The 25,901-nt window shown below is 43.2% G+C and overlaps 3 protein-coding genes across 7 annotated transcripts; 2 read left to right on the top strand and 1 right to left on the bottom strand.

Annotated features, from left to right (window-relative positions):
- Positions 1-2,006: 2,006 nt before the first annotated feature.
- Positions 2,007-12,152, top strand: syngr2b (synaptogyrin 2b). The gene is made up of 5 exons (XM_014183327.2): positions 2,007-2,284; positions 6,027-6,159; positions 7,021-7,125; positions 7,417-7,553; positions 7,747-12,152. Exons 1-5 carry the CDS (start codon positions 2,165-2,167, stop codon positions 7,996-7,998), a joined length of 747 nt encoding a protein of 248 aa, XP_014038802.1. The 5' UTR covers positions 2,007-2,164; the 3' UTR covers positions 7,999-12,152.
- Positions 12,153-12,873: 721 nt separating this feature from the next.
- On the bottom strand, positions 12,874-16,314 carry tk1 (thymidine kinase 1, soluble). The gene is given in 7 exon segments (NM_001141448.2): positions 12,874-13,522; positions 13,953-14,072; positions 14,311-14,400; positions 14,842-14,935; positions 15,446-15,559; positions 15,942-15,973; positions 16,159-16,314. Coding segments are annotated over 7 exon segments (732 nt in total). The 5' UTR covers positions 16,255-16,314; the 3' UTR covers positions 12,874-13,336.
- Positions 16,315-16,428: 114 nt separating this feature from the next.
- Positions 16,429-25,047, top strand: afmid (arylformamidase). 5 transcript variants are annotated; one of them, XM_014183260.2, is made up of 12 exons: positions 16,443-16,681; positions 16,965-17,051; positions 17,773-17,863; positions 18,201-18,305; positions 19,405-19,453; positions 20,294-20,379; positions 20,637-20,709; positions 20,961-21,058; positions 21,226-21,304; positions 23,884-24,019; positions 24,319-24,426; positions 24,749-25,047. In XM_014183260.2, exons 2-12 carry the CDS (start codon positions 17,022-17,024, stop codon positions 24,776-24,778), a joined length of 885 nt encoding a protein of 294 aa, XP_014038735.1. In that variant the 5' UTR covers positions 16,443-16,681; positions 16,965-17,021; the 3' UTR covers positions 24,779-25,047. The 5 variants fall into 5 exon arrangements, with proteins under 5 accessions (XP_014038742.1, XP_014038735.1, NP_001134570.1 ...); XM_014183267.2 differs by lacking the exon at positions 16,965-17,051 and having other exon boundaries at positions 16,429-16,681; NM_001141098.3 differs by lacking the exon at positions 16,443-16,681 and having other exon boundaries at positions 16,774-17,051; positions 24,749-25,039.
- The last annotated feature ends 854 nt before the right edge of the window (positions 25,048-25,901 follow it).

Genomic DNA, 25,901 nt, shown 5'->3' with positions numbered 1-25,901 from the left:
CATTGACAAGATCCTCCCGTGCAGTTCTGGGCTGATTCCTCACCGTTCTCATGATCATTGCAACCCCACGAGGTGAGATCTTGCATGGAGCCCCAGGCGAGGGATATTGACAGTTCTTTTGTGTTTCTTCCATTTGCGAATAATCGCACCAACTGTTGTCACCTTCTCACCAAGCTGCTTGGCGATGGTCTTGTAGCCCATTCCAGCCTTGTGTAGGTCTACAATCTTGTCCCTGACATCCTTGGAGAGCTCTTTGGTCTTTGCCATGGTGGAGAGTTTGGAATCTGATTGATTGATTGATTCTGTGGACATGTGTCTTTTTTACAGGTAACAAGCTGCGGTTAGGAGCACTCCCTTTAAGAGTGTGCTCCTAATCTCAGCTCGTTACCTGTATAAAAGACACCTGGGAGCCAGAAATCTTTCTGATTGAGAGGGGGTCAAATACTTATTTCCCTCATTAAAATGCAAATCAATTTATAAAATTTTTGACATGCATTTTTCTGGATATTTTTGTTGTTATTCTGTCTCTCACTGTTCAAATAAACCTACCATTAAAATTATAGACTGATCCTTTCTTTATCAGTGGGCAAATGTACAAATCAGCAGGGGATCAAATACTTTTTTCCCCCACTGTAGAGTACTGCACACACTACAATTACTTAGGTTTAAAAATAAGCTCAACTGGACACCTTAATGAGGCAGTGAATGAACTGAGAGAGAAAGCAAGCAGGGCATTCTACGCCATTAAAAAACACATTCAAATTGAAATACCTATTAAAATTTGGCAAAAACTAATTGAATGTGTCATTCAACCAATTGCATTTTATGGCAGCGAGGTATGGGGTCCACTTGCAAAACAAGATTTCATCAAATGGGACAAACACCCCATTGAAACCCTGCATGCAGAGTTCTGTAAGATTCTCCTACATGTCCAGAGGAAAACTACAAACAATGCATGCAGGGCAGAATTAGGCCAATATCCACTAATAATAAAAACTCAAAAAAGAGCAATTAAGTTTTGGAAACATCTAAAATACAGTGACCCCCTCTCATATCATTACCAAGCCCTGCAATGCCAAGAGCTGAGCAAAGAAAAGAGTCCCCTCATCCAGCTGGTCCTGGGGCTGAGTTCACAAACGTGTTCTACTAACACACTAAAGCCTCAGGACCAGAACATCCAATCAATCAGAATAAACCAAATTACAACACAGTCAAAACAAAACTACCTTGCATATTGGGAAACACAAGCACAAGCACAGAGCAAAGTACAGGCTCAGTGAGCACAGCCTTGCCATTGAGAAGGGTAGACACAGGAAAACCTGGCTCCCTGTAGAGGAAAGGCTGTGCAACCACTGCACAACAGCAGAACCTGAGACGGAGCTGCATTTCCTGACAAAACGTCAAAAATATAAAACAATTAGAGAGTGTCATTTCCCCAAATTTGAAACCCTTATTCGGTTTCAAAGACCTCTCTGATGAGAGTAGGCTACCCGTCCTGTTGGGGGAGGACGCAGAGAGCTGTGGGTTGGCAGCGCACTACATTGCTGCCTGCCATAAGTTGAGGGACAGTGTCAGACCAATCAACCTGCACATGTCCTCTACTGTATGCTTATTGTTATTGTTGAATGTGTGGTTATTTTGACCCTTGGTTATTGTTGTTACTGTTGTCCCGTTGACAATTTTGATTCTTATTATTTTCATATTGTAAATATCCAAAGTAAGCTTTGGCAATATGTACATTGTTACATCATGTCGAGAGAGAGAGAGAGAGAGAGAACTGAATACAATTTACTATTAGGGAGATGTCCATTGCTACAAGACAGACAAATTAAATATATTTTTGTCGAATAAAAGTGGATAGCCAATTATGACTTATTCTATCTGCTACGTTTTCACAAAGAGAACCATATGACCATGTTCATGACCAAGTGAGCCACATCGTATCAATATTGTTCACTTTTGTGTGAAATTACATTTTCACGACGGCCCCTTGGGAGATAGCACGCTACGTACGTATGTGTAGGCGTCCTTCTACTTTCAGGAAACTCGTCGGCGAAAAAACAAGAAGGCGGTTGGTAGTCTAGCTATCTGTGTTACAAGGAAGATTCGTGGCTAAATCAACGGTTGCTTGTCTTGTGACTTGTGCTGAACTTGAGCAACAGAAATGGAGGAGACTGGGGGAGTTGGTGGCGCTAGTGCGTACGGAGCTTCGCTCGCAGGCGGTAGCTTCGACTTTCAGAAGTTTGCTAAACAACCGTACACTATCGTGCGCTTCTTGAGTTGGGTGAGTTTGACAAAGCAAGGAACACAGAGAGTAATAACTTGAGTTACTTATTGACTAAAATGTTTCAAGGAAGTTGAGCACAGAGGCTTAACGTTAACACATTGTCAAACGTTACCTGCCACTTTGTCTTTGTATAATTTCAAACGCAAATGAGCGAACTATGCCGTTTGTGTTAAATGTTGATCTGATCATCCCGAATATATATATATTTTTTACCACAGATAGCCCTTTAATCGCATATTAGCCAATGTGTTATTGTCGACTCGTATTCCTCTTGATAGATGTATAATGTTACAGTTGATGTCACGACACTGCAAAGTACAGCTGCTCACGCGGACGTGCAACTGTTGCCAACCGTATTGACAACAACAATCAGGATACTATTGAAGTGGGTGGGGGCGGGAGTTATTTCCAATTCGTTGCATTTTTATCATGATAAATTGATTCGGCCTAGCTATGTGCCTAGGCTACACTTCTAACTAGGCTTACATGGAGCTTCATTGTGTAATGTCATACATATGGTCTGACAGTGTATTGAAGATGTTATCGACACACAGACTGAGGGGAACCAACCCCCATGTGATGTCTGTGGCAGCTGCTGTTATTGTTTAGAAACACAACGCAGAAGTGTACATATAAGACTTAAAGGATTCACACAGCTTGAACTAGGCTAGCTGAAGTGAAACTTAGTGAACACTGTGTGTTTCCATTGTCTGATACGGGTGAGGTTATAGGACAAAGGACGTAATGGGACAACAGCCTAAAGTAGTCTGAACACACAGACACTTCTGCCTTCTGAGATATCAGGGCCTGTTTGTCCAATAATGACAATCATGCACACAAATTAAACTCGGAGAAAAATCGTTTCCCCTCGACATTAGACCTATTCTTTGACATAGCAAAAGACGTGAGTGGTAGCAGCACCCACTGCCAGCCCATTTTGGTTGGTCATCAACAGGCATGTTGTAATGTCATGTTGCTCCACCAGAAGGCAGTGAGAGGGACTTTCCAAAGAGGAAGAGAAAGAGAAAGAGAGAGAGAGAGAGAGAGAGGCCCAGTTAGTCAGTCTGTGGTCTGATATGCCTAATGGTAGAGATTGTAATTTTAGGGATCTTCCTGGTTTGATTGGTCCATTAGGTTTGAGGAACTCCCAAAAATGTTGTGTGTGTTGCATGTGCGCGCATCGACATCTATCTACTTTTCAGATGCCCCTAGGCCCTGTTCAGTAATATCTGACCAAGACCAGATGCCCCTAGGACCTGTTCAGTAATATCTGACCAAGACCAGATGCCCCTAGGACCTGTTCAGTAATATCTGACCAAGACCAGATGCCCCTAGGACCTGTTCAGTAATATCTGACCAAGACCAGATGCCCCTAGGCCCTGTTCAGTAATATCTGACCAAGACCAGATGCCCCTAGGCCCTGTTCAGTAATATCTGACCAAGACCAGATGCCCCTAGGCCCTGTTCAGTAATATCTGACCAAGACCAGATGCCCCTAGGCCCTGTTCAGTAATATCTGACCAAGACCAGATGCCCCTAGGACCTGTTCAGTAATATCTGACCAAGACCAGATGCCCCTAGGCCCTGTTCAGTAATATCTGACCAAGACCAGATGCCCCTAGGCCCTGTTCAGTAATATCTGACCAAGACCAGATGCCCCTAGGCCCTGTTCAGTAATATCTGACCAAGACCAGATGCCCCTAGGCCCTGTTCAGTAATATCTGACCAAGACCAGATGCCCCTAGGCCCTGTTCAGTAATATCTGACCTCAGGTCTTGTAGCTACATACCACCAAGATGTCTGTTGCTCAGACAGTCTCCTCCATACAGAGACATACATTAACAGATAACACTAGAGCCACATGGTGTAAATTGTCAGTCTAGTTGGTTTATAAGCCTGTAAGCCTGAGCAGTGTAGCATACCAACATGTAAACAGTGTAACACAGTAGGGTCTGTGACTCAAATGGGATCCTATTGCCTATATAGTGCACTACTTTTGATCAGGGCCCATGGACCTCTGGTCAAAAGAAGTGCCCTATGTAGTGAATAGGTAACCATTTGGGACACTTCCTAGGTCTGGACAGAATGTGCTGTCTGTCGACACAACCACTTCTCCCTGCTCCCTAACGGTGGGAGCAGAAAGGGGCAGATGGGAGGTAAGGTGATACCCCATCTAGCCCCCCTCCCTCCAGTGCTCTCTCTAGCAGTCTTCCAAGGACCCTCTCATATCCAGTGGAACACACACTCGTCATCGCATAGACACTTGCTCGCACACACGCTCACTCACACACACACACCATTGTTGTATGACATGGCGTAAGGAAATAACATGTGGGTTATCATCTGTTGGTGCTCTCTCACACTGTTTCCTTTGTTTCTGTCTCTCTTCCATCACTCTTCCTTTCCCTCAGTCAGCATTCTCTCTCTCTGCTGTTGTTGAATTCTCTCTATCTTCCCTCAGTCAGCAGACTCTCTCTCTGCTGTTGTTGAATACAATTTCAATTCAAAAGGGTTTTATTGGCATGGGAGACATGTATTTACATTGCCAAAGCCAGTGAAATTAACAACACATTCTCTCTCTCTCTCCCCATCACTTCCCTCAGTCAGCAGACTCTCTCTCTGCTGTTGTTGAATTATTTCTGTCTCTCTCGGGTTTCTCTGTCTCCCTGGCTTTGATCTCTGTTACTCTCACTTTTCAGTTCTCTCTTTTTGGAACTCCCCAGTAACTATCTGTACCATTCTCTCCCGTTGTCTTTCTTTCTCTGGAAAGAGACACTATTTTCTCCTTTCTCTCTCTCTTTTCCATCCCATTCTCAAAGGAAACACATTTCTCTCTGTCTCACTAATATTTGAAGAGGAAATTGGTGGCATCTCTGGTCACAAGTATGTCAGTGCTTCTGGGTCACATGACGTGGTGGACCAGTAACAAGACAGAGACTGGAACTGAACTGACAACAGAGGCCTGGGTCTGGTTCATTAGGCACCAAATGGAGAGAGAAAAAACTAGACTAAAACAGGGAGGGACTCGTCCAATAAGAAGTGTTCATTTTTGTTTTCTGTTGTCCTAACGAACACGACCCTGGTGTTGGCATCAGGCCCTAGTTTTTCTGTTCTCACAGTCATTGGAATGGAAAAAGAGAGAGCATAAGTGGATGGCGTCGCCTGTTAGAATATCTTTCAGAAGACCTCTCATCTCCTCTCATTGTATGTTTCTACTGGCCCCGTCGTTGATGGATGACTGGGTGGAGAAATAAGGCCCCGTCGGTGATGGATGACTGGGCGGAGAAATAAGGACCAGTCGTTGATGGATGACTGGATGGAGAAACAAGGCCCCGTCGTTGATGGATGACTGGGTGGAGAAACAAGGCCCCGTCGTCGTTGAGGGATGGAGAAACAAGGCCCCGTCGTCGTTGAGGGATGGAGAAACAAGGCCCCGTCGTCGTTGAGGGGTGGAGAAACAAGGCCCCGTCGTCGTTGAGGGATGGAGAAACAAGGCCCCGTCGTCGTTGAGGGATGGAGAAACAAGGCCCCGTCGTCGTTGAGGGATGGAGAAACAAGGCCCCGTCGTCGTTGAGGGATGGAGAAACAAGGCCCCGTCGTCGTTGAGGGATGGAGAAACAAGGCCCCGTCGTCGTTGAGGGATGGAGAAACAAGGCCCCGTCGTTGATAGACGACTAGATGGATAAATAAACATGCAGGTCACAGTCAAATTGAAACTTTCCTCTCTTCCCCTTCTTAGATTTTTTCCATCGTGGTCTTCTCTTGCATCACGGCGGAGGGATTTGTCAACAAGCCACACAAACCCGAGGCGCATTGCGTCTTCAACCAGAATGACTCGGCGTGTCACTACGCTGTGGGCATCGGTGTCATAGGTAAGTAGTCTAGTGGTTCTGGGTTACAGGTTCTAATCCCAGGGCTGGTGTTGAGTGAAGTTGCCCCAAGATGTTGATCTTGGGACAGTTAAGCATTTCCCCCTCCATCCCTCACTAACTAATAGTTAGGATTGGGGGAGGGGAAGCAGATCCTAGATCTGTACCTAGGGGAAACCACCCTTGTCTCATAATACGACTCACCGCAGGAGACTGGGGCTGATTCCTTGTCTCATAATACGACTCCCCGCAGGAGACTGGGGCTGATTCCTTGTCTCATAATACGACTCACCGCAGGAGACTGGGGCTGATTCCTTGTCTCATAATACGACTCCCCGCAGGAGACTGGGGCTGATTCCTTGTCTCATAATACGACTCCCCGCAGGAGACTGGAGCTGATTCCTTGTCTCATAATACGACTCACCGCAGGAGACTGGGGCTGATTCCTTGTCTCATAATACGACTCACCGCAGGAGACTGGGGCTGATTCCTTGTCTCATAATACGACTCACCGCAGGAGACTGGGGCTGATTCCTTGTCTCATAATACGACTCCCCGCAGGAGACTGGGGCTGATTCCTTGTCTCATAATACGACTCCCCGCAGGAGACTGGGGCTGATTCCTTGTCTCATAATACGACTCCCCGCAGGAGACTGGGGCTGATTCCTTGTCTCATAATACGACTCCCCGCAGGAGACTGGGGCTGATTCCTTGTCTCATAATACGACTCCCCGCAGGAGACTAGGGTTCAAACCCTGCGTCCTTCTTACTGTTTCTCCCACTTGCCTGACTCCCCACCTCATTTCCTTAGTCTCAATAAAGTGTTAAAGAGATACTTTATAAATATATATTTTATTTCTCTAGCCTTCCTGGCCTGTTTTTTCTTCCTCTTATTGGACGCCTACATGCCGCTGATGAGCAACGCAAAAGAGAGGAAGTACGCTGTCATGGCCGACCTGGGATTCTCAGGTGAGGAGGGGGTAAGGGGAGGTGTGTGTGTGTGTGTGTGTAAACCTAGGGTTGTGGTGTGAGGAAAGAGCTTCCAGGCACATGGGTCTTGTTCATCATAGCACCACATGGAAGAAAACGGACTGAAACGGGGAGGGACTGCCTGGAACATACAATAAGAAACACTTATATTTTTTTCCATTGATTTAAAGGTTTCATAATATTCTCAGTTGTGTTCCCTAATGAATGTGACCCTGTAGGTAGTTGTAGTGTAAATAAGTATATTCCTTGTTTCTTGTCTGTTTGTATCAGGTGTGTGGACGTTCCTGTGGTTCGTGTGTTTCTGCCTCCTGGCTAGCCAATGGAGTCATACGCTTGATGTCAGAGGAATCCCCCAGGACGCCGCCCGCGCCACTATCGCCTTCTCTTTCTTCTCTATTGCCACCTGGGTGAGGAGGACTGTCACTACAGCTGCCTTGCTGCCTCTCCTTTACGACAGCTACACTATGGCCTGGTCATAGCTTCACCACACTGACTGACTTATTCATTGATCCATTGACTGACTGAATGATTAATTGATTAATTGATTGATTTAATTCATTAATTGATTCATGAATTGACTCCTCTTTGTGTCTACAACAGGGAATCCTAACCTACTTCGCTTTGGGGAGATATCGCCGTGGTGTTGCTGATGTCACCCAGAGCATCTACGCCGAGCCTCCGCCGGAGCAGCACACCCCTTACCCTCCGACCTATGCCCCCTCGGCCTACACCCCCACCACCTACTCCCCGTACCCTTCCAGTGCGCCAGACGACTTCCAACAACCCCCCTTCACCCCCAGCACCATCACCTCCACCCAACCCCAGGGGGACTACCAACCCCCCAACTACTGAGGGGCTCCGCGGTGAAGTTTCCCCTAGGTACAGATCTAGGATCAGCTTCACTTCCCCCATTCCTAACCTTAACCATTAGTGGGGGAAATGCAAAACTGACCCAAGATCAGCATCTAGGCCAAGGGGCAATTTCACCATACTATTACTGGGATAGAAGTATGGAGAAAGGAGGTGGAAGCTCCTTATCACCAGACCTGGGTTCAAATACTATTTGAAATATTTGTTTTGCTTTTGTCTGTCTGCAGTGCAAGGTAGGTGGAGTTTGCACTCTGTCAACTTTTATATTGGTTTAATTTGCAACAGGGAAACTGGATGAAAGCACAGACCGATAAAGTATTTGAAATGGTTTTAAATAGTGTTTGAACACAGGTCTGCTTACTACTAATTCAGTGGATGATGTGGTTAAAGGGAGACTTCTACCCTGAGACGGGTGCAGCTGAGGGGGAGGGGCAATAGTCAGAGCCTGGTCACATGACACTGGAGCTCACATGATTTGGGATATGTGAAAAACGGCCAATGAGAGCTCTCGTGGGAGGGGCAAGTACTTGCTTTAGCTAATCGGTGTGCTTGACCTCCCCCCTCTCTGTTCAGAACTCTAGTCCCCTGCTTCTGTGTTCCAGAAGGAAGGAGAATGTGTATCTGTCAGAGGAGGTTGGTGGGATGCGCTATAGGAGGACTTCCTTATTGTAATGGCTGGAATGGAATAAATGGAACGGTATCAAACATGGAAACCACATGCTTGACTCGGTTCCGTTTATTTCATTCCAGCCATTAGTGAGCCAGTCCTCCTATAGCTTTCTCCCACCAACCGCCTCTGGTGTCTGTACATACTAGATATTCATAGTCGAACCGCCAATTCTTTGAATGGCTGTAGTGTCTTTTTTTTTAAACATTTTATCTTTTTGTTTTCAATTTAGCACAATTATATTGATGATGACATGCAAGCACAATGTTTTATTCAATGTCAAAAAAGTATGTTTATTTAATTGACCAGTGTATCATGAGACTACTGAATTCTACAGGATAAGCCAATTATAAGCCAAATGCCCAAGAAAGCCTTATTATTAATGTCCTATGCAAACTGCTGGGTTTTTGCCCCACTTCAGGAGCCGTAGACAGACTTTGTCTGTGTCCCAAATGGCACCCAATTCCCTTTATAGTGGACTACTTTTGACCAGGACCCATAAGGCTCTGGTTAAAAGTAGTGCACTATATATAGGGAATAGGGTGTCATTTAGGATGCAGTATACAAGTCCTTTTTCGTAACTCTTTAACCCTGTCTATCTGATAACAGTCAAGATAAAGCCATAAAAAGCTTAAAGAAAAAAAACACATTAAACCACACGTTAAACCGCCCGTTGTAAACACAAGGCATGTTTGCTCAACTGATCTGTGTAATATGCATGTTCCTATCTAGTCATTATGTATTGATTGAGTTTTCAGTCATCTTTCATATGTCTACTGTCCACAAAAACTATAGCAACTGGATGGGTGGAAACCAGGCTGTAACCAGGAGATAAATTAGTCCCAATTCTCCATCCTTCTCCCAAAGCATGCACTGCACTGGCCTACTTTTTCCCCCTATGGCTTTGACAATGGTGGAAACTCCCTCCAGCCAATCCTTACACCAGTGCTATGCTTTTAGAACCATGTGCACTGGGAAAGGGTGGAGAATGGGAACATAAGTCTTCCACTGCCGCTAGATAAAGCCATCTATGGTTTGTATTACTTAGTGGGTTTCCTATCAGTCTTTCTGAGTCTGAGACCACTCCCTGCTTTGTACTACTAAAGGTAAAAGTACAGTAATTCATGAATAAATCCTCTTACTGCCAAGACTGACTTCAGGAACCTCAGTGCAGCAGCTGGGTCATGTTCATTAGGCACCAAAATGGAAGAAAAACCGTCTATATATGAACATTAACAAACACACAATTACCGAACTTCAGAAGCTATTTTGAATACATGTTCTTGGTCCTAGAGTCATTAAATGTTCAGAGTACATTGAGGGGAGTTACTGCTTTCAAAACAAGTAAAACAGTTGGAAGGTTTTCATCAGGCAAATGCTTAGTTTGTTTTTCCATTGCAAAAAGTTTTGCTGTGGTGTGCAGTAATGAACACGACCAAGGGCTGCGGCTGTATAGCTCCTGTCCACCAAGGTCCAAGTGTGCTTTGGCACTTCATAGATTACTACTTCAAACCATCTGACTGACTTTAAATGTAAATCATACAGGACTAACTTAAGCACTTGATAACAATACAATACTTGGGATTTCATCAATTGCTTCTTTAAAGTGGCAATCTGCAGATACATTTTTGGATGTATTAATGATATGTACCAATTGATTCTTGAAGAATAGAACTTAGAAATGCCTCATGAGGTTAGTTCAACTGTTGTACCCCATCAGAACCCAAAATGCTAAGCTTGTTTTACTCCAATGTTTGTAAACAAAGTAAATGTAAACAAACCCTATTTAGCCTCAACATGGTTAACTATCATTTTGATACCATGGATGGTCAGTCCTCGTATCCATAACTCTATGAGTTTGAGCCCCATCCCTCAGCTTTTTACCGAAACAGGTGGGGAGACGATTTGTTATTGTTTCAACTGCTGATTGGCGCATTAAAGGAGAAGACTGAAAACAGCAGACGAAGAATGGCTTCTATGTAAATGTTATGCACTTCTCCTTAACAAGAACCCTGGTATACTTTGTTGACGGTGCCTTAGACTTACTGTATGTAATGTTGACACCATGGTGACCTTGAGTCCACCATAGACAAGCATATATGTACATATTCACATATAGGTAGGTAAATGTAGACACACACATAAATAAGTTGTGTTTATATAAATCATTGGAGTCCACTTGGTCAAAGGGAAGACCTCATTGGTTGTGTCCAAAATGTCACCCTATTCCCTATATAGTGCACTACACTATATGGGCCCTAGTCTAAAGTTGTGCACTACATAGGGATTATAGTGCCATTTGGGGCACAGGGTGTATTTATTAAATGTGAGTGATGCTACTTTGCTAGGCTAGTAGTGGAAACATTGTGGGAGGGTGGAAACGCTCCCTCGGTATTTATATGTATACAGGACAGTGGAGGCTGCTGAGGGGAGGACGGCTCATATTGTCTGGAATGGAATGGTATCAGACACGTGGTTGTCTCATGTTTGATTCCATTCCAGACAATATTATGAGCCGTCCTCCCCTCAACAGCCTCCACTGATAGTGTCACCAACCATTTCAACTTTTCCGCTAGTGCCTGTGTAGTGTCCTTCCTACAGAAGGCTCAAACGCGATGGCGTATACACTCTCTTTGCCCAATCAACCTCCTCAAACTGTCCATATATTTACATTATAAAACCTTGAACAAATTCATTTCAAGTCATGATGGCACGCACTTGAGCAAAAACTGAAGGGCATATTCAGGATTATCAAACTGTTGCCTTGTGTTCATAAATGTCAGCAGATGTGTATGGGAGATGAGTGACGTTGCAATTTGTTGTTTGCAATCCTGAACATACCCCCTAGACGTCCAGCTTGGCCTAGTAAGGGAGCGTCTACACAGGCAGCCCAATTCTGATCTTTTGACCAGTGAGATCAGATCTTTTGCCAATAATTGGGCAAAAGATCAGAATTGGGCTGCCTGCATAAATGCAACCTTACTGTTCAAATGAAACCTCACCTGTTAGCAACCTTTATCTATGATTGATAACCAAGAGTTCTGTATGTGATTTGTAGTTTAGTATTGGGACTGAGTTAATTGATTGCATTTTGTTTTCTGTAGTTGTAGGGGTGATGTGTATATTTCACTTTTTGTCCATTGTTTTGTGTTACATCATTGGTTATGTGACTGATTTACCATTTGATCTCCACCACAGATCTAAATGAAAGTGTAGATTTGAGTTTCTCACTTATTTTACATTTATGAAGTTCATTTGCAAATTCTGTGTCACACTTCCTTATAGCTTTAATGCACCAGAAACCTGTTAGTTCAGTTGTGTTCTATTGAATCCATTGTTGTATAATTAGGAAGTGCCTTTCAACAGCAGCCATGTTTGTGATGTCACAACGTTCTAATTCAATTTCTGTTCTGTCTAAATGATGTGTGTGTCTGCGTGGGGCAGAATAAAATCTGCCTTGAAAAGCCAATATTTGGTCATAATATGACTGGTTAAAAAAAATACATGTTTACAAATCCAGATTGAAATGACTGTCTAATGTAACCATGCTACAGTACTGGTAAAATGTGCATTGTAGTGCATAGGGGATTTCTGTGTTACCATAAAAATAATCTTAATTGGCAGCTAGTTGTACTGTACAACATGCCAACTGCCAAGACCTAAACAGGTTATTTCAGTCAAGGCTAGTACATTGGATTGCAATCCAACGCCATTTATTTCACTCAGTTACTAGGGTGATTGGCAACTATAATCTTAAGTGTTGGGTGCATGTTTCATGAGCTCAAGAAACACAGAATTTTCCCCATAAGCACAAAAAGCTTCTCTCAAATGTTGTGCTCGAATGTGTTTACATCCCTGTTAGTGAGCATTCCTCCATTGCCAAGATAATCCATCCACCTGACAGGTGTGGCATATCAAGAAGCTGATTAAACAGCATTATTACACAGGTGCACCTTGTGCCAGGGATAATAAAAGGCCACTAAGGTGCAGTTGTCACAACACAATGCCAGATGTCTAATGTTGAGGGAGCGTGCAATTGGATTGATGTAGTGGCACAACCGAGCCCCTCCCTGTTATGTTTTTTGGGGTGATTGGCAAAAAATAAATATAGAAAATACCTTGAACACTGAGTTATGGGTTCGACTTAACATTTTGTAAAATCTGGAAAATAACTGAACAAACCATAAATTATCATTTAAAAAATATATTTGTATTATAGGAGGCAAATCAGACCAGAACTACAAAAAGTAACAGTTGATTATTAAGTTGTGTACACTGGACTCATTGCATGGCAGTATGTATGTTTTAGCAGGTGTATCCAAGTCTTGATATATATGATATGTACTAATTTGGTCAATGTTTTAGAAATATTTACATTGAAGTATATGAAGCCCTATAAAATGACAGTTATTACACAGATACAATACCGTTCAGTGGGTTGATGGAGTTTCATTTACTGTCCCCGCTCATCCCAAGTGCAAAACTTAAAGGGATAGTTCATTACTCCAATTAGAAAATGAAGTCGACAACTATCCCATTTAACTCATCTCCAGTCAAATTACCAAACCTAAAATTGAAAGGGATTGTTCACCATCTCATTCAAAGTTCCAATTTAAGTCAACTTTCCCTTTAAGAATAGTCTACTGGTAATGATCAGAGTTGCAGGGTGGCGAGGAGTTTCCGTGGCGATGTAGTGTTGTCAAGCAGTTTCTCTGTCATCACATGCGGTGGTGTCTCGTCCCTGTGGGGGGCGCTATTCTCCTTCATCACATCCATCAAGCCACCGTAACACTTCCTGCACCGCGCATGGTACATATCGGCTCCACCAATCACCTCCACCTGGGGGCGGGGCACAGACAAGAAACAGGAAGTGAGGTCATGTCCAAATATAGGCACAGTCCTAAAATCAACCTCCTAACCCTTACTCCTTAGGGCAGATGCGAAAGGATCGGATGGGTAATAAACGGTGAAATGGGACAGTGATAATTGTGATTCCTGCAGGGAATTTTCAGTCCTAACTGGTTGACTAATAAAACAGGGATGATAGAGATCAAGAGGGGATTTCAGAAAGGGAGAGAAGCAGGTAAACTAGGACAGTGAATGTCAATAGAGATTGGTTGTGACGACAAAGAGGATATGAAAAACCACCAGTCTCATTTCACTCCCAGAAGTTCAAGGGAATACAACCTTTGAGTCTGAAAGGCATGTGATGTTTCTACTGTATGACCCCTCCTCAGCTCTAATATAAATCATATCCCCTCTCCCTCACCTCTTTCTCTGCCCCCAGTCTCTTAGTGTATGCTGCCTCCTTGTAACACTGCATACAGACAGCGTTCAGCTTCACAACGCTCTCAGCCAGGGGAACCAGGTTCAGGATGTTTCCAAAGGGCTGCAGACAGACAGGGCAGAGAGTTCGGTCAGATATGACATTTCTCTGGCTAGTGTACTGGCTGTACAGACAGACACCATTCATACGCAGTTATTAATTCAAATTAAACTGACTGAAACTCTACATGTCAAATATTCTATTACCTGAGACAACTGTTACCGATGACGACACGATTACGATGCTAGACAACCAGGAGGCAGGCAGCAAACGTTGGATATGACTCATCATTCATGCCTACCTTTCTCTGGAAGGTTCCATCCAGGGCCGCTACGATTATAGTCTTCCCCATGTTGGCCATCTCCTCACAGAACTCCACGGTGTCTGGGAACTGACAAACACACAACAATAAGAAGAACATGGCATGGATTCATAAGCATACGGGTATAACAGTTGGGACATGGTTGGTCATCATTGGTAATGTAGCCTATGTCAGTGATCTCCTCAGAGATGTTTCACCACTCTGTTGTAGCCCTGAACTAGCACACCCGATTCAACTAATCAAGGGCTTGATGATTAGTTAACCAGTTGAATCAGGTGTGCTCGCTCTGGAATAGTTTAAATACGTGGAACGTCTGAAAAAAGGTGGGCCTAGGTCATAATAACACTAAGGAATATGGTGCTGATGATGCCATGTGCTTAACAGATGAATATAACAGATGAATATAATGGCAGGTTGTTCAGCTGTAGAGGACATACAGATAATGATCTAGTGAGAACAAAGAGGATCTGTTCAGCTGAGAGGGTAACAGACTAAATGTACTATACTTACAAACTGTCCTTCGTCGATTCCGATGACGCAAGCCTGCAGAGCTAGAGAACGTACGTCACTCAGGCAGTTGGCTGGTACGGCTTCCATTGTGTTTCTGGTGTTTGTGCAGAAAATAAATAAATATAAAAAGAGACCATCCTACTAAATACATTAGTGATGCTGCAATTCTGTACATTTTGCCATGGGGCGGAGAGGAAAACGAACTGTTTTACAGCTAATTTCATTTAAGTCTACACATTTTGCAACAGGGTGGAGAGAAATGTTAAGTTTTTAATATATCTGAGTGAGACTGACTAACAAAATCAATCGCCCCCGGCTGGTAATTTGACCACGATAACAAGATTAAATAGCTGGCCGCTAAACTAATTTATCAATCTAAAGAATGTTAGCCGACATGGGCTATTTGATTGTCTGTCAGTGAGACACACAAGAGAAACTGCTAATGCACTGCCACATTTCAAAATGGCACCTTGTGTATTCTACTATTCAAACTCACAAAAGCGGGGAAACAACTTGTCCTGGGTGGCAACAATGAGAATCAGGTCAAACAGGGTTAAATGTAATGTTATCTATACAAATCAGGAGATAATGTATTTGACATTACTTGTCATGCGTGGCCATGCCCTTCTCGGAGTAGCGTGTATCTTTGGCATATTTGACCACCAAACAGTTGTACTGAGCGATCTGGAAACGACGCACTCGCCTTATCAACTCAGTGCTGTTAATAAGAAAATAGATTTCAGTCAGTTATAGAAAAAACGTATATCACAAACTAGTAATACAGCTATGAAGTGCTCTCTAAAACACTGACGTGGAGTAGATGGGTACAGTTTATAGGATAAATGCAAAGTCAAAGATGCTATTAAATTACTATGTTCTCATTTGCAATACTATGCAGTAGCATGTTACGAGCTAGTACTTGAGATGCTGATTACAGTACACCGTGTACTAATGCACTTATATTTGGCGGGCTACAATTCTAACGAATCTGTTATTGTTGTGCTATAAAGTTACGGTGGTTCACTGACTGTTAGTACATCATCTTAGCCCTTGTCGTTAACAAATAAACAGCTGTTTATATAGAATTAGCCAACTGAAACCTTTTGCCTGAGAACATTGGGCCAAAGATGACCTGCAAACAAATGAGAGACAGTGAGTTTGATGTGTACGATCGACATAGAAATATAAACGTAGTCAGTGCAATACATATGATTGAGTTATTTGTTTTGTTATAAGATGATTATTAAAAGGTTTAGGGTAACGTTGGGCATCTTCGAAAGAGAGGTCTGTTTTTAATCAAAAAAATGGTGAACGTACCTGGATCTGTCCTATTGCTTTTCGTGGGGAATTTGGCAGGATTCTTGGAACATTCAAACACTCCATTAAGTTAACTTTCTGCGTCACAATATCCATAATAACTATGAGAAATAACTCCGCACTCTACCGGGAGGCTGAGAAGTTAACGAATCTCCCGCCCCGACGGTTTCTTTATACGCTTGATCAAGCGCACAGAACTACGTCACTGAAAGAACCAATCAACTCGCAGAATAATCACGTGACAAACGCGACGTTCCTTCTTCAGGCGGGAGACTGTTCATTAGACTCATTTTAAAGTTGGACTTTCATTTAGCTTGGACACAACTCATTTGTGGTTGTACTGAGCTCTTTGTTAATTAGACTCATTTTAAATTTCATTATAATACTCTGAAGTCACTACTGTAGTAGGCCTAGGCTAGCAATAGAGTGCGTTCTGTTTTACTGTGTTGCATGTATTGTCCGTTTAGTTAGTGAAACCCTTTTTACTCCGCCCAACACAGGATGTAATGTTCTCCAGCACAAGGTACAGTACACCGTGTACTAATGCACAGTTACATTTGGCGGGCTGCAATTCTAACCAGCTGTTATTGTTGTGCAATAAAGTTACGGTGGTTCACTGACTGTTAGTACAAAATCTTAGCCCTTGTCGTTAACAAATAAACAGCTGTTTATGTAGAATTAGCCAACTGAAACCTTTTGCCTGAGAACATTGGGACACCCCGCAGACACTCGTCCCGCAGACCCGTTGACCCACTGTCCTCGATGGTCGTTTTTTTCCCCTGCTTATCTTTTGTCCAATTCCAAAGGTTCTCAGTGTTGTGCCTATCGCAGTCTATCTGCTGTTGTTACATTCAAGAGCAACAATGTCACGTTGGAAGGATATGAATAAGGATGTAAGTGATGTTAAGATGATGTCTGTTTTGTGTCTGTTCATACAGTAGACATTGTACTGTAAATATGTAACCGGTGCAGCTGTAGCTCTGCGTTGTGTGTGATTGATTGAGACTAAAGACGTGGACCTCGGATATCAGGTTGTTTTAATGCATTACAGTTCTCTCTCCTGCATCCAAAAGAAAATACACAACATTTGTAGAGCACAAATATGTGCGTCTCACGTAAGTACGCGCTCTCCTATTCCCCAGGATGCAGGCATGCATAATAACAAATCAACATAATTCAAAAAAAGATTACTTTTTAAAAATGTAACCTTTATATAACAAACTTTTTAACAACTGTTAGAAATATATAATAATGTCTGCAAGTAGCCTAGTTCCTCTTTTTCATAACCTACTCTCTTCATTTCTAAACTTTGCCTATCCATTTGCCATTATTACTATAAAATAAAGCACCGTTTCTCATATCTAAATATCGATTATAAATACTTTAGTTCACTGCTCACATCACCTGTTGAAACAACAACAAAAGTATAAACAAAAACCTGTCTGTTGACTTCTGCTGTGAATGAAAAGTTCTGAATGACTACCGACTGAGGGCGCTGTTGGTCTGCGCCCTCGCTGTCTGCCAGATCTTTATGAGCTAACGTTCCCACTCCAACCGGCTCGTACGTATGGCCGCCCCGATTCACAACACACTTGTGTGTGGTTGCTTTGACAGGAGCTAGAGAGGCAGTTCTCGCCCAGCCAGTGGTCGCACAGAATGTCAGCAGACGACGTTATCAAATCCCACGTGACGGCGCTCAAAGAAGGTCTGTCGATGATTGATTAACTAGGCGATAAAGTTGATTATTGACAAGAGTGTGGGTTCAGGAAAGAGCAATAGCCAACTGATTGCTATAGGGATCTTTAGGCTAGCCATGACATATGGGTGGTGCCCGCAGTCCGAGTAATGAAATGAATGATTGGAAAGTAACCAACTGTATGTCGTTGGTTTGATTTCTATTGTTGTTGTGTCCCGTATGTTTAACAAGTATTTCTGTATCCGTAGGTTACACTACAGTTTAGTCAAAATATATTTTTGTAAAGTAAACAAAGGGGTGTGTCTCTGTATATTTCTCCGTGTGCATGTTTTTGGTGCGTGTGCAGGTACGGAGCGTGCCCGTGGCCTGGCCCAGACCCTTCTCAACGTTCCCTATGGAGAAGGAGAGGGGGAGAAACTCGACGTCTATGTTCCCACCACCACTTCTCTAGGTGTGTGTGTTGTATAGCCTGCTTGTCAACAACACCCCCCCCCCCATCTCCACAGACAGCCCTCAGGCATCATCCCTCTGATCCCAGCTACTGGGACACACACCTTCATTCTTTATCTCGTGGTGAAATGAAATAACAGGAGGGTTTCAATGAAAACTGAGTTATTTTCCGTCACTGATTATTTAAGATATTACATCAAAATAGTGTTAAAAGGAAGCATAAACCAAAACTCTCTCCAGATTCAATCTCCTGATCGAACACTAGTGTACTGCAGCAGCAGTATGTTGAGACCAAAGGGGGTATACTATTGTGTAGTACTGTAGTGTTGTACTGTGGTGTTGTACTGTAGTGGAGTAATGTAATGTTGTACTGTAGTGTTGTACTGTGGTGTTGTACTGTAGTGGAGTAATGTAGTGTAGTAGTGTAGTACTGTAGTGTTGTACTGTGGTGTTGAACTGTGGTGTTGTACTGTGGTGGAGTAATGTAGTACTGTAGTGTAGTACTGTTGTACTGTAGTGTAATAGTGTTGTACTGTAGTGTTGTACTGTGGTGTACTGTGGTGTCATATGATCCACACAGACACAGGCAGTGCCCTGGGTTAGACAGCTCATATGATCCACACAGACACAGGCAGTGCCCTGGGTTAGACAGCTCATATGATCCAAACAGACACAGGCAGTGCTCGGGGTTAGACAGCTCATATGATCCACACAGACACAGGCAGTGCCCTGGGTTAGACAGCTCATATGATCCACACAGACACAGGCAGTGCCCTGGGTTAGACAGCTCATATGCATCTGGCCATGGATCTTCTAAGTGGGTGTTTGCGGGGGAGGGGGTGAAGGTGTGTGGAATGACGGAAAAAATGGCACAAATCATCATTCTGTTACCAAACTTTGCATATGCACTGTTCTTCAAGTAAATTCGGGTTTTTTTGTCAATTTTCACTGGAAATGGTTAAAAGTAGTTATTGTGTTGTATGGGGCTGTTTAACTTTGTTTTTTGTTTGACATACATTTTAAAGTAAAGAAATCTGAGTGTCCGCATCATTCTGTTACTGTGGAATTGCCCATAACCAATGTTTTCTTTCTTCTTATAGATGTCCCACTGGTAATCTACCTCCACGGAGGCTACTGGCAGTTCCTTAGGTATCTATCTATCTATCTATCTATCTATCTATCTATCTATCTATCTATCTATCTATCTATCTATCTATCTATCGATCTATCGATCTATCGATCTATCGATCGATCGAAAGAGGCATTTGTCTCTCTGGTCATGGCTGTGATATTGGGTAATTAACCATTCTACATATTCTATTTCGCTCGGCTTTTCTCATTTGGGAAAAAGTCCATCCTCTCTCCTCCGTCCTCTCTCCTCCATCCTCTCTCCTCCATCATCTCTCCTCCATCATCTCTCCTCTGTGACCCGGAAACCGATATGTGGTGGGAGAGAGTCATTTTGTTAGTAGGTGAAATGGAAGTGTCCTCCCTCCTCAATAGCCACCTTTCATCGAGGACAGTCATGTGTATCCTACTGAGTCCTTCATGGACAGTATCCTACTTCAGTATCCTACTTCAGCATCCTACTTCAGTATCCTACTTCAGTATCCTACTTCAGTATCCTACTGAGTCCTTCACACCCCCTTTTGAAGCAGTTGTATTCTCAAAGGAGAACAGCAGATAGAGAACAGCAGGCAAAACATTTGAAAAAGATAATGCTACTTATCCATTTATATATAGAATGTTTTGCAAAATGTGTTTTGTCACTTTACACATATATTTTGGGATTTTCACCCGTGTAAACGTAATTTGCCTGATGCCGCGTGTGTGGAGAGGAGTCTAATTTCATACAAGCGCATTTTTCTCCACGTTACTTCTCCACCTGTCCTCGGTTACTTTTGACCTTTTTCAAAAGGAGGCGAGAGAGAGGACGCAGGAGTTGAGCAAATCCATTTGAGAAAAGGCCTATATGTTTCTTCTTCCTAGTAAGGAGGAGTCCGGGTTTATGGCTGTCCCATTGGTCCATAAGGGCGTCGTGGTGGTCGCCGTGGGTTACGACATCGCTCCCAAAGGTATCGTTGGTGTGTCCCTCGTTTGTGATGTCATAGCAACATAGGAGACATTATGAATGCGTCCCAAATGTCTCCCTGTTTATCTATAGCGTACTACTTCTGTAGACTGCAGCTGGGGTCTTCAGAGCACAGCAGCCTGTTGGTCGAGAGCAGCTTCAGCCCTATGGGCCCTGGTCTAAAATAGTGCACTCCATCTGTCCCTCGTTTGTTCCTATTTTTTTCTTACTTTCCTCCTCTTCCCCCTGTTTCCTATCCAGGGAACATGGATGTGATGGTGTCTCAGGTGCGGAGGAGTGTGGTGTCCGTCATTCAACAGTATTCACACATTAGGTGCGCCCTCTTCATCAGTCTCAATCTCAGATCTGTACTTACTAAAGGCAGTCTTAATGATATAGAAGCAACTTTTAAATCAACTTCCATTGCCCTCCAAGAGTGGCTGAATATAATCTTTACTATCTGACTAAAGGAGATAGTAACAAATATGTCATGATTTGATGATATGAATGTCTAGGCTAGGGGTTGGTTTCTGACTGGCAATTCTCTCTGTCTCTCTCTCTGTCTCTCTCTCTCTCTCTCTCTAGTGGTCTGTACCTGTGTGGCCACTCTGCGGGGGCCCACCTGGCTGCTATGATCCTCTCTACAGACTGGTCTCAGTACAGTGTGACCCCTCAGATCAAAGGTGAGGTTAGAGGTCAGGAGATAGAGGATTGTCAGCAGAGACGTGAGCTCAGTAATCTTTCTCCATAATCACAGAAAGACCTGCTTTTTTATTTTGAATGATTGACAATCTTCTCTCCCTCCTATCTCCTTACCCATACATTGTCTGTCTCTCTCTCTCTCACTCAGGTGCTTTCCTGGTCAGTGGTATATATGACCTCCTGCCCATCCTGTCCACCTATGTCAACGAGCCTCTGAAAATGACAGAGTACGTACCACACACCCCCACACCTATCCACCCCTGAAGATGCACCACTGAATGCTCTACCTCAGGTATTCCCAAACTGGGGTACGCGCAATGCTGTCGGGGGTACACCAAATAAAAATTTGATTCACATTAAAAAATATATATATATCATTTAATTTCTTTTTTCTCACATTTTCAAACAGTACATTTATATTTTCCAACGGGGCTATACATTTGGGTGAGGTTTTTTTTCTCGCCTGAGTAGCCTTGTTTCACTGCAAAAAATAAAATTAAACCATTTGGTGTTCAGCGAAATAACAACACAATGTCAAATACAGGTAGCCCAGTCAAATAATTAACATCCAATCACATTAACCATTACTCTCTCGCGGGAAACCTTCACTCTTGTGCAGACATTGAGAAACGAAACATGACAATTTGAAAAATAAGCCACAGGAGTTTTTTGAGCGAGAATAAAGATGACTTTCGAGTAGTAAGACATGTATAAAAGCAACAGATACCATTAATAAGAAGGGGCTAGAAGCGTCTTATATGGTGAGCTACCGAGTGGCTAGGACAGGCAAGCCCCATACTATTGTGGAGGACTTAATTCTTCCTGCGCCGCAGATTTGGCAGGGACAATGCTGGGGGAAAAGCCCCAAAAACTATACAGACAATGCCTTCATCAAACACTGTTTCACGACGCATCCGTGACATGGCAGGAGATGTTTTGAAACAATTACTGCTTTGCATACAAGCCAGTGAATTATATGCGTTACAGCTGGATGAGTCAACAGGGCCTGGCACAGCTCCTGGTATATGTCTGTTACGTTTATGGGGGGTCAATTAAGGAAGACATCCTCTTCTGCAAACCACTGGAAACCAGGACAACGTGAGGATATTTTTCAAGTACTGGACAGGTTTGTGACATCAAATGGACTTTGGTGGTCAAGATGTGTTGGTAGCTGTACTGATGGCGCAAAAGCCATGACAGGGAGACATAGTGGAGTGGTAACGCGCGTGCAAGCAGTTGCTCCCGACGCCACTTGGGTCCACTGCAGCATCCACTGAGAGGCTCTTGCTGCCAAGGGAATGCCTGACAGCTTGAAAGACGTTTAGGACACTACAGTGAAAATGGTTAACTTTGTTAAAGCAAGGCCCCTGAACTCTCGTGTATTTTCTGCATTATGTAATGATATGTGCAGTGACCATGTAACACTTTTACAACATACAGAAGTGCGCTGGTTATCAAGGGGCAAAGTATTGACATGTTTTTTTTAAATTCAGAGACGATCTTAATGTTTTCTTTACTGACCATAATTTTCACTTGTCTGACCGCTTGCATGATGACGAGTTTCTCACACGACTGGCCTATCTGGGTGATGTTTTTTCTCGCCTGAATGATCTGAATCTAGGATTACAGTGACGCTCTGCAACTGTATTCAATGTGTGGGACAAAATTGAGGCTATGATTAAGAAGTTGGAGCTCTTCTCTGTCTGCATTAACAAGGACAACACACAGGTCTTTCCATTGTAAGATTTGTTTGTATGCAAATGAACTCAAGCTTATGGAGAATGTCAAATGTGATATAGCGAGTGAGCTGGGTGCACAATTACGCAGGTACTTTCCCGAAACGGACGACACAAACAACTGGATTCATTATCCCTTTCATGCCCTGCCTCCAGTCCACTTACCGATATCTGAACAAGAGAGCCTCATTGAAATTGCAACAAGCGGTTCTGTGAAAATTGAATTTAATCAGAAGCCACTGCCAGATTTCTGGATAGGGCTGCGTGCAGAGTTTCTTGCCTTAGCAAATCACGCTGTTAAGACACTGATGCCCTATGCAACCACGTACCTATGTGAGAGTGGATTCTCAGCCCTCACTAGCATGAAAAACTAAATAAAGGCACAGACTGTGTGGAAAATGGTTTAAGACTGAGACTCTCCAATACAACCCAACATTGCAGAGTTGTGTGCATCCTTTCAAGCACATCCTTCTCATTAACCTGTGGTGAGTTATTCACAATTTTTGATGAACAAATAAGGTTTTATATGTAAAATGGTTAAATAAAGAGCAACATTATTGATTATTATTATTTGTGCCCTGGTCCTATAATAGCTGTTTGTCACTTCCCACGAGCCAGGTTGTAACAAACTCAGACTCACTCTTATGTTTAATTAATGTATCGTATCGTGTGTGGAGGCTTACAATGATGGCAAAAAACAACATTTGAGAGTGCGCTGACCCTGGTGCTAGAGGGTGTACAGCTGGAGGTTGAATGTTTGAAGGGGTACGGGACTATAAAAAGTTTGGGAACCACTGCTCTACCTTATCTACTAATGGTCATCTAAGGTCAGTGAGTAATGGTGTTTATCAATGGCCAAATTATTTGTGTGTGTTTGGCATTGTGTATGTGAGAGAAGGAAGAAGATTAAATGAATCCTATATTTAGAGAGAGATGTAGTCTGTGTGTTTGCTCTGTGGGTGTCCAGTAGCAGTCAGTGCCAGTCAGAGCCATCACCAGAAGCTCCCCTCTCTCTCTCGCCTCTTTTTTTCCCTCTCTCTCTCTGTCTCACTATCTCTGTCTCTTCACAGAGAGGTGGCTCTGAGGAACAGTCCTAGTCAGCTGGTTCCGCAGCTCAAACTCTCCTCCTCCAACTGTGACATCGTGGTTGCCGTGGCGCAGAACGACTCGCCAGAGTTCCGGAAGCAGTCGGAGGACTACTACAAAGTCAGTACAGACTGAACACATAGACGTAGAACACCGAATCAGAGCTGATGAATAGAATGTGTCCGAGTTCCATGGATGGTAAAACAGACATTGTCTGGGACACATTATCTAGATTGTTCTTGTAGCAAGATTTCAGAAAGTGACAAAACAATTCACCTTTAACACAGCTGCACCCTCATATTTTTGGAAGAGTTTTAGGGCCTAGAAAATTACTAACTTTCTGTCCCTTTTTTTTTCTCCCTCTTTGCGCTCCCTCTCTTCCCTTCCTCTCTCCCTCCTCACCTCCTTCCCTCTTGCAGGCTCTGGAGTCAACAGAAGGACTGAAGGTAACATTGGAGGACGTTCCAAACACAGATCACTTCAACATCATCGAGCAGCTAGTCGACGGAGACTACCACCTCACTCAGGTAGGTACCCTCGTCCCTACCTCTTTCTCCCTCTTCCTCCTTATCTATCTTTTTCTTCTCCTTCTCTCGCTCGCCCCTCCCTATCTCCTCCCTCACTCCCTATCTCTTTCCAAGTCACAGTCAACCTTTGAAGAAGAAAAAAATGTATTGGCTAGACAGTGTTATTTCCTCCAGACCTTAGTGTGGTGTGCTTTTTGTGAGTCACTCTCCTTGAGCTAATGGTCATTACTCATCATGAGTATCAGTTTGTCTGTCTCAAAGGGTAAGATGAACTTGACCTTTGTGACCTTTGTCTTTATGCGTCTACCTCCTCCTTGTACAGCTGCTGTTAAAGATGATGGGGAAGAGCTAAAGAGATACAGGGACACCGGCCAATCAATGAAGAGATACAGGGACACTGGCCAATCATTGAAGAGATACAGGGACACCAGACAATCATTGAAGAGATACTGGGACACTGGCCAATCATTCATTTACATATCAAACACAAACACCTCTGTTCTGAACCACATCTAGAGGCGCCACACACCAGTTATTATGGACTGATGGCTATTGGCTAAACAAGGTGGTTAGGTAACAGGTATTAAGTCCAAAAAAAAATAAAAAATGCATGAAATTAAATAAAATGTATGCATTCACTACTGTAAGTCGCTCTGGATAAGAGCATCTGCTAAATGACTAAAATGTAATGTAATGTATTATGTTTTGTGTTACAGAACCTCCGGGGTGAAGATTCCCTTAGTTACAGTTCTTGGATCAGTTTTGATTCCTCTTAACTTTAACTATTAGTGGGGAGAAAATGCAAAACTGACCCAAGATCAGCGTTTAGGGGCAACTTCACCCTGCTCCGTTACAAAAGCTATCACCTGGAGTTCTTCCTGGTTCAAGTCATGACCAGGAAATACTCCAGGCCCTGCTTTATGTCTTATAGAAAAGTGGGCAATCATTTTGGCTCTAAGGCCGCATCGGGATTTTCTAAATTCCGAGGAAGGCCGCACAGATTTTTTCCCCAGACCGATTTTTTTGTCAAAAGCAATTTGTGGGCCAGAAAAAGGGAAGTTATTTAACTTTTAGGTCCAATATAATCTCTACATACTTTCTAATTTTAAACGTTCAAGAGTCATGTTCCCTCTAAGCTGCGACTTCCTCCAGGACTGCTGCGCAGAAGATCTTTTGAGAGTGTATTTGTGTTAGAGAGGCACATGGTTTTGATTGGTCTCTCCTGTGTTAGTCTCTTGTGGTTGGCTACCTCAGTAAATCCTCACAGACTGGCTGATAACCTCATGATGATACATCCTACTCTCCTTACCTACACAGCTAACCTGTTGACATCTTTTTCTTATTTTTTTTTTAACCTTTATTTAACTAGGCAAGTCAGTTAAGAACAAATTCTTATTTACAATGATGGCCTACTTGTAAAGCCCCCCTAGCCAAACCCTCCCCTAACCCGGATGACGCTGGGCCAACTGTGCGCC

The sequence above is a fragment of the Salmo salar genome, chromosome ssa02 (genome assembly GCF_905237065.1).
Source record: "Salmo salar chromosome ssa02, Ssal_v3.1, whole genome shotgun sequence".
Taxonomy (NCBI): domain Eukaryota; kingdom Metazoa; phylum Chordata; class Actinopteri; order Salmoniformes; family Salmonidae; genus Salmo; species Salmo salar.
This window is presented reverse-complemented; position numbering and strand designations above follow the sequence as displayed.